Source organism: Sander vitreus, chromosome 10, assembly GCF_031162955.1.
Source record: "Sander vitreus isolate 19-12246 chromosome 10, sanVit1, whole genome shotgun sequence".
NCBI lineage: Eukaryota > Metazoa > Chordata > Actinopteri > Perciformes > Percidae > Sander > Sander vitreus.
In genome coordinates this window covers 18,740,955-18,754,460 of record NC_135864.1, presented here as the reverse complement: position 1 = coordinate 18,754,460, position 13,506 = coordinate 18,740,955, and the positions used below count along the sequence as shown (strand labels likewise).

The window sequence follows — 13,506 nt, the reverse complement described above, 5'->3', positions numbered from 1 at the left end:
TGAGTCTAAAAATGAGATGGCAGCAACTGAGATGTGTTAAGCTAGCTAACTTTAGCAGGAGTTAACTGGGGTTTTTTCTCCATCTTGAATTGATATAGGTTCGACTTGCTTATTCAGTAGACCATTTATTTTTTTATAGACCAGGCTATAATGGCATATGTCTATGTCCGTGTCTATGACCTGGCTGTAACTCCATGTATTTTAAGTAAATGCACACATATCTGTGTTTATACAATAATTTATGGAGGTGAGACATGGAAAAGCAGTTTTAGAAAGATGAAAATATATTTAGGCCCACCAGGTAGGGGGTTGAGTTTTCCCATGTTATCCTATGGAGACTGACGGGCTGTTGGTCGTTAAAGGCACTTATTTGGATGTGCAGTGGCCAAACCCACGTAAAAACCTAGTGAAACGACATTTTCTACAATAGAAACATGATATAAATGGGAAAACGTACTGTTCCAGCTATTAAAAATGGCAGAATCATCCAGAGTGCATGATATTTCAATAACCGCTTCATACACGCTTCACGATGACGGCAATGAGCCCAGCAACAAAATCTAATCTAAAATAACACCTTTTGGGAGTACCATTCATGATATGTAGTAAAATACTGAAGTTGTGGGAAGTTTATATGGCTTAAACTGTGTGTTTCATTCATCCCCCCATGCTGTTTCAATCGTCCCGACTAGGAGGGACAAATTACGCACGTCCCACTTTTGCTGTAATAATTCCTGAACGGTTTTGTTCAAAGCTGAAAATGCAACTGTAGGCTATTTGACAGATGACGTAGAAGTGTAGGTTGCTAGTGACAAAATATTAGCTTTCAGTGCGATATGATCGCTTTGTAAATTACGTTTAATTAAAAAGTGTTTCAAGTGTCAAGGCTCTCTCCATATGAAGAAATCATATTTCGACCCTCTCTGTTGAAATATGTGAAACTGAGTCTCAGGTTTGCAATAGCCAACATCCTTTGACTGGGATGACCATTTCATCATGTTTCAACCACTGTAGGCTACATTTGCAAAGGCAATCTTGAGTTTTGTTCTGTTTTTAGTACATCTTCTGCTGGGAAAAACAGAAGTGAAAATTATAACTATGCATGCACAAGTAAACTGTTTGAAAAAAAAAAGAAAAAGACTCTACCCAAACATGAGGCTTGTAGTTTACATTTGAGGCCAGAGATCTGTCAGTGCCCTTAATCAAAAGAGAATTATGGTCACACAACTTTCATACAGACCTACCTGTTAGGTTAACCTTAACTTTAAGCCCAACATGCAGAAGGTCAACTTTCCCATCTGAGTTCCAGCAAAACAAACATTTCTGCACAACTTTGTACATGATGAAATATTCAGTGATTTGCTAATATCCCCTGATGAGCCAACACAAGAATACTAGGGCTGTCAGCGTTATAGCGATTAATTTTTTTTAATCGCATGCTGGCATTTATTAATTTATTTTACACTTCACTCGGCTTTGCGTCGTGCCTAACAGGCTACTATTTTGACCCTTTGCAGCACCGTTAGTTATCATCAAGCTGCCATACTTCCTCCTAACACATCCTGCTGCTGCAGGCTGCAGGCATGATGGAGAAACACAGCAGCAATAACTCTGAAATGGAGCTTTTTATTTTCCAAAACTCCCGGGTGGCTCGTAGACAAGTCGAAAGCCATATGCACGTTGTGTAAAGCCGAATTAAAATATCACCGAAGCACGTCAAGCTTGAGCTACCACCTACGGAGCTAAGCATAGTAGTACAGTTAACATGATGCTTCCCGCTAGCATGCTACCCACTCAGGCAAAGCACTATTTTGGAGAGTGCTACTTGCCGACCTGTGGATGAAACCAAATCCCAAACAATTATTACAACTCTTGCGAAACGGGTGGCAACTAACTGCAGACCTGTCAGCATCGTAGAGGACTCGGGTCTTAAAGAAGTACTACGGTTGGCATGTTTCTGACCTGTCTAGTTGCCATCGAGGGGGACAGTAGTTTCACCATACACAGCCTGTACCACACGGAGAAAGCAGCCACACTGGAACAGCTGCAAGGTGCTGCAAACGCTGTCTCATTAACCGGTGGACGTCAGTGAGTAATCAACATTATTTAGGAGTTACTAAACACTATATTGACTCTGGTAAGGATAGGGATTTTTAGTTTTTTAGTTAGGTACTTGGAGGAATTATGCAATAATGACAGATTCACACATTTTTCATTTGTTTACAGTAAATAAATAATTACAAATCTTAAAATCAAGTTCATAAAGTCATTTTCTTTGCATTCATTTGATTCCCAATCAAGATACACTGGTAAGAATTGCTTTCCATTGTTAATATGTACTTAAAAACTGTTCTGAAATGCAAAATAATAGAATTTTAATCATGTGATAAAATATGTGATTAATCGCGATTAACTATAGAAATTCAGCAATTAATCGCGATTAAAAAAATGTAATCGTTTTATCAGCCCTAAAGAATACACAATGTTTTGACCTTTTCAGAATTGGTTTGGTGCCTTTGTTTCTGCTTGTAGAGTGAATGATTCAAACCACAAGAATAATGACTTGAATCTAGATCATATTGCTGTTGTGAGCACATCCAACAGATACTGCAACATTAACATTAATTTGGAGTCGTGTTTCTGAACACCTAAAGCTCATTTTAATTTAAATGGAATAGAAGTAGAAGAAAAAACTCTTTTAACATTAGGGGGATTAGAAAACTGAATTATGACATATACAAAAGCACATTTGGCATAAATAGAGTTGAAAATAACTCATATTTTTTGTATTTTTTTATTTGAAAATGTATAAATAAATAGGTAGAAGACATTGAGAACTTGAGTTTGAATAAAAGAAATAAAGCTTGCAACTAAAATCATTTATATTCATTATAGTTATAAATAATTCCAGATGATTTCTCCTTATCACCTTCCATCCATGTCAAATACAGCAATTCTGATTTTACAAAATAACCCGATCTGGTATGTCTCTCTTGCACACACATGTGCTTACATATTTGTATCATCTTGTAAGATGGAATAATTTTTCATGACAGAATTTTTAATTTAGGGGAACACACATTTTTTATTCAAAATAGATACAAACCAGTTGAACAATTAATACTTTCATTGGATTTCTTTCATCAGATAGTTCTTCTATAGAGACTGAACATACACCTGCAGCTACAACTCAGTAACTGCAGCTGGATCTTACAGAAGCTTGATTCCTTACTCAACAAAAACAAAAATACTCTCCTTCATATAACCTTATCCTAGGAGTGTCTCCTCTGAACCTTTTTTTAGTCATGTCCTTTCTATATCCTGTTGGACATGATCCTAGTGTTGAGTCTCCTGAAAAACGACCTGCTTTTGGAGAGTTTCAGCTTCGTCCAATCCTTGTTCTTTTTTTGGTAGACGGTGTCCCAGCTGTCCTCCTCCTCATCTCCTACCCAGGGCACCCAGGCACCTCCATTGAGGTGGGGGTCAGCCCGTAGGTCCTCTGATGGGTACCTTACTGGCACTGCTGTGCGATTGTAGAACACCAATCTAGCCAGCAGCTCTTTGACAACATCTGGTCTCTGCTCAGAAAGGTCAAAACGTTCGTTGGGATCTCCGGAGATGTTGAAAAGCCACACAGATTTCTGTACAGTGTGGCGCTCCAGGTTCCACCAGCTGCCGGGGAAACCCGGAAGCATCTGCGGCGGAATCCAGTCTCCGTAGCCGGGGTCTCCTGTTAGGAGTTTCCAGTCTCCAGCTCTTATGGAGGCCTGAACAGCTGTGTTCCAAATCCCATATCCTTTCTGCAGGGAGCCACTGCGTGCATGGTTATACAGAGGGTCAATATTGTGGAGGATCTCTAACCTGGGTGACTCCTTCCCATCACTGATGGCTTCCCAAACATCATACCCATCCACCCCCTCTGTCAGGGACTCATTGCCACCTGCTAATCCCACCAGTGTGGGGTACCAGTCAGTGATGTGCACTAGGGCTTTACTCACCCTCCTCTTCTTCCTTAACAGAGGGCTGTGGACAAACCCCAGACCCCGGACGCCGCCTTCCCAGTAGGTGCCTTTACGTCCTCTGAGCGGCCAGTTACTGCCGCCAGACAACGGTTGGCCACCGTTGTCAGTGGAGAAGATGATGACACTGTTCTGGTAGTAACCATACTTACGAAGAGCGTACGTTATATTATGTACTGCCTCGTCTACAGCTGAGACCATAGCAGCGTATTTTCTGCGGGCCACGTTTTCCAGCCCACGGTACGGGTAGATGTACTCCCGCGGAGACTGCAGGGGTGTATGAACAGCTTGGAAGGAGAGGAAGATGAACAGCGGCTGGGACTGAGGATCATGGGTTGCCAGGATTTTGCGGACTCTCTGTGTGTAGAGATGGGTGGAGTATTTGCCCCTCTGATCCCAGGCGACCGACTCCCCCTCGTGGAGGTCGAAGCCACACCGCCCGGGGCCGTCACAGGAGTTGTAGGTGTAGTAGTTCACACTGCCCGTTAAGGAGCCAAAGTATGTGTCAAAGCCACGGCGAGTGGGCAGGCACTCCTTCTTGTAGAAGCCCAGGTGCCACTTGCCAACCATGTGGGTGGAGTAGCCGAGCTCCTGCAGTCTCTGAGGGAGGGTGACCTGGTCAAAGGGCAGGCAGTTGGGCTGGCGGGGACGGATGATGGAGTGCTGCAGGCCAGTGTGAATTTGGTACCTGTAGGGTTAATCATTCAGACCACACAAATGTGTTATCAATGAATAACCAGACCCAACAGATGGTTAGATAATTACACACAGGGATGGGACAGGAAGTAAGAGAGGAGGGGAGAGGGAGATTATTCCCATTTCCTCTCTCAACTTCATGGGCGGTTAACAAATGTTGAATAGATGAAGACAGACAGGCCGCATAAAGTGCCTACAAATTTTGTTTTTTGTCTGAAACTTGATCAGAGCTTTGATCAGAACATTTGTATTACTTATCTCAGCTTTGCGTCGTGCCTAACAGGCTACTATTTTGCCATACTTCCTCGTAACACATCCTGCTGCTGCAGGAATAGCAACGCGGATTTCGGTGCCTCATTCTGGTGCCACTGATATGCCTGCACTTCTCTCTGATGCTCTGAAACAGACGTTAAAGGCAACAGAAACATCGCTCCACATGACGCTAGTTAACACTATACTCGACAGCAGCTAACGTTAGCCTACCGCTAGCTAGTAGCTGGATTAAACACGGTTACAATGCTGACAGCTAACGCTAAACGGTGTAAAGTGTGACTGTATTTCACTGTAGAGGATTCCGACACCGGGATGTAACAATCTGCAGCTGCTGTTGTCGGAAAAACACAGATGGTGCGTTTAACGAAACTGGTAATTTACAGCCTTGTGGTGCATTCAAAGTTGTTGTTAAATTCAAATGTGTGACTAGGTTAAATATATAATAAACAAATACAAATCTTAAAATCAAGTTCATAAAGTCACTTTCTTTGCATTCATTTGATTCCCAATCAAGATCCACTGGTAAGAATTGCTTTCCATTTTTAATATGTACTTAAAAACAGTTCTGAAATGCAAAATAATAGAATTTTAATAATGTGATAAAACATGTGATTAATCGCGATTAACTATAGAAATTCAACGATTAATCACGATTAAGAAAATGTAATCGTTTGACAGCCCTACTTATAACGCTAGTCATCGGGGCACGGGTAAAGTAAAAAGAAATCGCTATTTCTATACCACTAACAAGGCTCAGAATAGCACCACACTTCGAATGACGAACACCGTGCTTGAGCTATGTTACTGGTTACTGGTTACACGGCGTTCGTTCTTCGACTGGTTGTGACAGTTTTCGCACATGTATACGTGAATGGTCTTTATAAACTATCTTTTTAATAAACTATCTGTACACTTACAAAGTTCTCAATGCTTCAGTTTACATGTAGAGACCCTCATTATGCTACCGTGGAAGTGTGGTGCTATTTTGAGCCTTGTTAGTGGTATAGAAATAGCGATTTCTTTTTACTTTAACCATGCCCCGACGACTAGCGTTATAAGCTAATTAGCGGCACATTCGATTAGCATGAAAACAAATCCCAGAGAATGGTCGACTCGGTACCCATGTGTTATTAACCCCTAGGTTCATTTTGCGCCGGATTTGTCCTTTAATAAACAGTAGTTGTTGTAGGCTATCATCAGGGCCTTAAGAAATATTTAATCCAAATGTATTGTAATATATTATCATATGTATTCTCAGATCTCATTTAAAGCTAAAGGTTTTAAACAGTATTTCCATTCGATAGCCTATTACTTTTTCAGACAGCAAAATGTAATGTCACATCTCAGTGAAATCTAAATTTATTTAAAAAATGAAGATGGGAATATGAGGTTATTTACTGGCTTTGTAATTATGCAGTTTTCAAGCCCACCTAAATGATCATGCTCCTTTGATTTTATCAGAAAAATACTGCATAAGAGGGCATTTCCACTGCAGTTATTTTCTCAGAAACATGCAGAACACACACTCCAAAATATAGAATACAAAATACATAGCCTAAATGTCTTACATCTAATCGAATCATAACAACACAGATATATAGCAGCTACATTTGTGTTGTACATAGTTAAATAATTAAACTACAAACAAACACTTTACCTGCCAGTGATGAGCTGACTGCGGGAGGGCGTGCAGATGGGCTGGATGTAATAATTCTCCAGCTTCACTCCGTCCGCAGCCAGTTTATCCAGCGCCGGTGTCCTGATATCAGAGCTGTGATAGCCGATGTCATTGAATCCCTGATCGTCCGTCATGATGAAAATGATGTGAGGAGGCTGCGGGACGGGAGAGCTGTCAACAAAAGTGTGCTCTGGCTCGTTTTCCACCTGGTTAGGACTCAGACTCAGGTCCCAGGTCAGGTACCCGAGGCTGAGCAAGCTCATCATAGAGAACCCGGTCAGAGCTGTTGTTGCCATGGTTCCTGTGACACTTGACATCAGTTAAACTAAGCTAAACTAAGTTTTCAGTATGTTGTCAGCAAATCATTGTGCAGTGAGGCTGAGGGTGAACACATTTCAAACTCTTGGCACTGAAATGCAGTCCAGCAATCAGAAAGAAAAGCTACACCTCCATACTTACACACTCTCCAAACTGTTTCAGCCTCCTTTGAAAAGATTTCACTTTCCCTTGTGGTCCCATTAACTCCGCCTCTTTGCCCCGCTGCCTCACTGAAATAACATCAGCCCCCTAGCACCCAAAAACACTCACAGATTGTGATGTTTCTCCTGCATCCAATAGTGAGTTTACATCTCATATTTGATCTCTTGTGGTATCATTTTAATATATCTAGGCAGTTGGCACTGATATGTTTGCTAAATTTAGATATTCTTCTGAAAAACCTCACGAATCAGTTGCAAATGTTCACATTTTGCGCCATTCAGTGTAAAAGCAGCTTCAACCATGAACACAGAATAAAAAGCCTCACTCCATGCACTCTGCTCTTCACTCCTGCCATTTCATGGTTGGATTTCAATGAACCACACTGCACACTTTACGAATTACTAGAAACCAAGAAAAAAAAAAACATTCCCATCTGACCTGGTTTAGCAGTGGGTGACAGAGACTCCACAGAAAGACCCTCGCTCAGAAAAACACGATGTGTGAGGGAGATTTGAGTCTGTGGGCAGCTACGGGGCCCTACAGACACAATCCTGGACACTGTTCCTCACTCCACTCCCCTGCACTCACCAACACTCTCGTATTATTCCTGCTGTTTTATGAGTGCTGCAGACCCGAGGAGAGAGACAGAGCAGGCTTCCCAGACTCTGATAACATCTCCAACCAGGCCTCAAAGAGCCACTTTACAAATCATCCAGCAGGTCAACAGAGAGCAGCAGGACTGCACAGCCTCAGCCACAGCTCCTGTGTGAACGTATTACCCGACAGCATGTTGTCTGTAGACCTACAACATGCTGCAGATTAACTGGGAACCAAGGAAGTTCTGTGGAGAGTCATGAAACAAGGAATTAAGGACACTCATTTGTAAAGAAGGATATGTAAATCAATTTTCGATTGTATCGATTTTTAAGGAACATGGCTAATAATGTAGCATATGAGGTGAGGCAACATAACATTTATGTCTTTTAAGATGGTCACAATTAAGTGATCATGTTGCCCTAAACTCCTACCGTGACCCTGTCAAGAGTCACGACAATCTACACATTGAACCCGGACCATGTTGTCTTTCACTATGGCAAGCCACTAAAAACATCTAGTTTCTCATATGTCATTTTGAAAGAACTTCATATTTTTATGTGCTAAATTGTAACATTTTGACCACATGTTGGCAAACTTCACATCCTGTATGATGTGAGAAGGTGGCCAGGCAGGAGGGCCCAGACTTACAGGATCAGAAATATTAACGACCATGATGTCATGGAACACGCTGTAGCTTACATACTGCCAAACTAGGTGAAAAAAAATCTAGCATCCCATCATGGCCTCGTGAAGTGTGTGACACCATGGCACACTACATGGGTTTTGTGCAATCTAATCCTAAAATACTGTATTGATTGTATAAGAGGCCCAAATATTATCAGCTTCTGTACATTCACTGTGGTATATTTCCAAATATCATTTTCACATTAAACCCTAAATCCTTTGAATAACTTAAAGTTGAAGTGAAACATGGCCTGCACATAGAAACACACACTGGAAGGTAAAACATCACACCTTGCAAATGTTGATATTGGTAACGGAGAGACTTGTGGGCATGGAGGTCGGGGGGGAGCCAAAGGAAGTAAGAGCCTCCCGTAAAGGGCATGAAGCTGCGGCTGGGGATGTTTGCCCAGAAGCAAAAGCATCATTTGAGTTTAGGGCAAGTCAAGAGAAGAAAAAATTATTGAGCTGCACCTGAAGTTTTACACGCTTGTGTTTATTTATGTAGTTTTCCTAGAGGGAACGGTTTGGACAGCCGAAGGTCTTCGCAAAAATCCTACCAAACATCAGAGAAACATTGGGCAATCACACTGAAGAAGGGCACTCTCCTTTAATGAACCAGTCATGTTGAGTTGTTGTTAACCCATTTGTGACTCAGTGGAAATGTAAGTTTAAACTGCAGATCGCATTCTCAGACTCTTAGTTCAGTCTTTTCATCTCCTTGAACACTCTCTCCTGCTTTCCTAAATGACTACATATGAAAAGGACGATTTCAAAGTGAGGTTCTGAGTGGAAAATATATCTTTACTACAGTAAATGGAGATAGATGTGACTTTGAAATCAAGCTACTATGAAAACTCTCTCAGTTGCATTTATTGTGCGGTGAACATCTGTGGTGTGTTTGTTAGTTGTGCAGTATACCCTCCCCATTTATCTAACATCTTCTAGAGGATATGAACAGAGTTTCGTGGAACATCGTAAATTTAACAACACTTCCTTTTCTCCACTTCTTAATTGAAAGAGGATATATAAAACAGGAGCTCCTTACTTCAAACTACAGGGGGCTCATGAATGAAGTTAGAAAAAGGCACAAGTAGCTTTTCAAAACCTTTTACATTTTCTTCTGTTGTCAGATCAAGAGTATAAACGTAATGAACAAAACGCAAGAGCAGTATAAACTCATATGTGTATTAGCTCCAAGAACTAGTTTTAACCAACTCCAACAAACACAGACATACACGTTCACAGCATCTTCTTACTTGTACGCCAATTTCTGACCAGGTTCTACGCCTTTTTCTGGGAAACCATAAAATACAATGAGTTGAAAGGGAAGCAGAGGCTGGGGGTGCTGCTGCTGCTGCTGCTCTGTGTTGGTCGGCACCAGATGTTGGCTTTGGCTAAAGGAAGAGGGGCTGTTACTGAATACAGCTGCTCCCCTTTGCCATGAACACTACCCTCTTTCTAATCAACGCAGCCCTGCCAGTAAACCTGCACATTTCTCCCCCTCTTTGCCCAATTTTCTAATCTGAGTGAGAGTGGATGGAGGTTTTCTTTCTTCCTGTGCGCCAACCTTGGGCCAAAAACCTTCACTTCAATAGGTCTGTATTCAGCTTGTCGCCCCTCTACTATGTACAAAAGTACCTTTGTTTCGAGAGTCTGATCAACATCTCTTTTTTCATCTGTTATAATTTTTCAACATCCCTTCATCAAATCCCATCATTTTAGGGCAAGAGTCAATGATTATATTGCCCTATAGACAGCAGTAGCTACAGAAGTACAGATGTTGAGAGATAAAGGTTTAAAGTGCCCATATTATGAAAAAAACACATTTTCTGGGATTTGGGGTGTTCTTTTGTGTCTCTGGTGCTTCCACACGCATACCAACTTTGAAAAAAATCCATCCATGCTGTTTTGAGTGAGATACGGCGTGTGACGTCACAAGCCGAAACGTGCTGGCTAACCACAACCGTTAGCTCGTAGTGTTAGCATGCTAACGCTAACGCTAGCATGCTACCTCGTTCTCAATAGCAAAGCACTGCTACAACACACACCAGTTCACCATAATCTACAAAAGAACTACTTACATGTGCACCCTCATTTAAAAGTCTCCCAGCTAATCCTGCCTTGTAACTGACCGAAGTTGGAGAAACGGCCTTTCTTTTACTGTCTATGGAGCTAGCTAGCTGACATGATCTACATCTGAGCTACTGCATGTGCGAGTGCAATCAAAGATAGTACAGAAGAAGAAGAAGAGGTCTCACTCTGTAGCTAAAACAGAGACCAGGTGGAAAGAGGATCTGCAGCAGTGAGAGAGAGCTGTGCAGTACAACAAAAATATGGTGTTTTTTGAAAATTAAACCATGTAAACCTATTCTGGTACAACCTTAAAATACAATTATGAACCTGAAAATGAGCATAATATGGGCGCTTTAAAGTGTTCTGGCTAGCTTGCAAACTGCATGATAGATAGAAACTTTGTAATTCCTTCATTTAATGCTTTTTAAGGTTAATTATTTTACCCCTAAAATACCTAAAAACAGAGATGCATGGGTGCAGATACAACCTTTCTTTGGATTTTCCCATCATGGTTGGATTTCTGGCTTCATTTAGTTATGTGGAATGAGAAACTGAATTTCAAAGCCCCCGGCTTCATTCAGACTAATAACAGCATGTCAAATTACACAGTAGTTTTAGTTTAGCTAAGTCTAGCTATGGCACCACCAGCTAGCTTTCCCTTGATACTGTATAGCACACTCTGCTTAAGCTGTCTAGTTGGCAGTTTATCTGTGACAAAGTGCAGTCAGTGTGCAGTTACAATTTACTTTGCTCTGTTACTGCACTGCTAATTTGAAAAGCTGTTTTCACTGGTCTGAATTCAACTTGGACCAAATAGGCAGTGACTTGTTTTGGCTTTGTAAAGATAAGACAAATATATATTAATAACAGCAAAATAAAGTAACAACTAATCTTAAACCAGGTCTTCATGTTCTATGAGATTTGGGTGTGGGTGTGGGTGTGGGTAAGCCACATGCTAAGAGTCGATGTGGTTTACCATGTCAGCTTCAACGGCCACAGCCTCCACTTTCAGTAGATCTGCAGTGCAAAAAACATTTAGCAAAAAACAGATGCGCTGTTTCAATCCGTATATGCAACAGTTTTAACATCCACACATCATGTCGTACCAGGTGGGACCTCACACGTGAGGCGGCAGTCCGGGGCTCCAGTGCTGGCCTCAGCCCCAGACTGAAGGTGTGTTTGATTTGGCTCTTGTGGATCTGCAGCAGCAGCTGGGCAGGAAGGCCAGACACAACACTTCATTACGACCCTCTAGCAGAGCCACCTGGATGGACATCTGAAAAGGACATGCACAGGTACAGGCTAATGTTGCCCGGGCAACAGCCCGTCTGCCCTTGTTGGCTGAGTTACCCCTCTGGAGAAAAAACCTAAATAAACTTTGTTTTTATTTATTTTTTTGTTTACTTACTTTACTTTACTTTTTTGCTGTTGTGGCAGTCCATCATTAGTAAAGTTGAGTATGTTTTCTGACAGAAACAATATGTGGTACAGGCACGAAATATAAGCTACTTCTAATTAAAATACATTAGTTTGAAATTTGTGCTAAGTGATAAGTGTCATTAAAAAAAACTGCCTTAAAATAATGTTGATTAAAAGTACAACCCATTTCAGCCACATTACAGTTCTTCTCTTTAGCACCTCCAGTGGACATTTGTTTCTCAAAACTCTGGCAGAATATAGGCTACCTGACAGTACGTATTTATAACACAAAACCACTAAATGGTGGTAGGTAATACATCTGATTTCATATAGGCCTACTGCTTTAGTAAAAACAAATGGCTCTGCCTCTCACCTGAGACCATAGTCGACGCATATGCAGGACGCAAAAAACGAAAATTACTGTTGCACTAGTCTGGACATCTTACCGTGCCAACGTTGTAATAAAGGTTTCCTAAATGCCATGTATATACATTTGCTGTCAACTTACTAATTGATTGCGCGTTTTGTGTAGATTTTGACTTGTATACGTTTTATTCCACATTGTTTAAACGGCGAGGTGGATCTACTGATCGCTGTGGATTACTTTTTTTTCCGTGTCATTGGATTACGGCAAAATACGGATCTTTTATCTCAACGTGTCTTAACGTTTTATGGTGTGACTGCGCTTGGTTTCTGCGTTTGGAGAAGCGTCTCAACAGACTGGAGGTCGAACACTGATTGCTCACTGTTACATTTTAGTTGAATTTAAGTGTCGGGGCAGTTTGCCACCGCCTGTTTACTGTGTTCCAAGACAGCCGTGCCGTGATTGGATTTCATAAAGGCGAGTTGTTAAATTGTTACAATGTAATTTAAAATCTTCTTTAAAAATAAACATATGTTTATTTAGCATGTTTGTTTTGTCCTTATGTGCTCGTGCTGTGTTCCCCAAGTGGTAGGCCAGGTCTCAGCTGCTACAATGAGTTTTTTTTTGCCCCCCCCTGGCTCGAATGTCAAACTCCGCTTATGGCTGCAAAAACGTGGCCAGAGGTACGTAGCCTATATCCCATGAGACCAGGTTGAAAACATCATTGTGGCCTCCATCAGCTGGTTTAAACTCCTCTGAGACATTTTAGCGTAGAGTTATGAGTCACTCGGTCTGTGCCCGTCCCTGCACTCAATGAACAATCACTGTGGGACTTTGTGTGTAGGTGTATTTGAAATTTCCATAAAGGGTTCTTGCTTTTTAATTAATGAAGCAATCAGTCATAATCTTTTAGAACGAGATGTTAATACATCTTAAAGTGTTCTACTTACAGCTGTTTTACTACTGCTCAAAAAGGCAGGCTGTGACATAGTAAAGGTCCCCAGGAATAACAAATCTCACCGGGTATAGTTGTAGGTAATTACCTGCAGAGTGAGCGCAGACGTGAGCTGCTAAACATGTGGAATGTAAAGTAGATTTATTTGCTGTGAAACAGAGTGCCATTTACAAGGCTAACCTGTGCAAATATTTTTACTGCGACATGTCATCAAAGCCGAGGGAAATGTCCAGCTTCTTTTTTTTCTTGTGATCAAGGATGTAAAGTT

At 41.3% G+C, this 13,506-nt stretch overlaps 1 protein-coding gene across 2 annotated transcripts; it reads right to left on the bottom strand.

Annotated features, from left to right (window-relative positions):
• Positions 1–2,789: 2,789 nt before the first annotated feature.
• LOC144524446 (arylsulfatase I-like) lies at positions 2,790–10,644 on the bottom strand. Of its 2 annotated transcripts, XM_078260714.1 has the most exons (3): positions 10,509–10,644; positions 6,646–6,821; positions 2,790–4,707 (listed from the first exon to the last, which is right to left on the bottom strand). In XM_078260714.1, the coding sequence occupies exons 2-3, from the start codon at positions 6,798–6,800 to the stop codon at positions 3,315–3,317; spliced, it is 1,548 nt and encodes a 515-aa protein (XP_078116840.1). In that variant the 5' UTR covers positions 6,801–6,821; positions 10,509–10,644; the 3' UTR covers positions 2,790–3,314. The 2 variants fall into 2 exon arrangements, with proteins under 2 accessions (XP_078116840.1, XP_078116839.1); XM_078260713.1 differs by lacking the exon at positions 10,509–10,644 and having other exon boundaries at positions 6,646–7,418.
• Between the last annotated feature and the right edge of the window lie 2,862 nt (positions 10,645–13,506).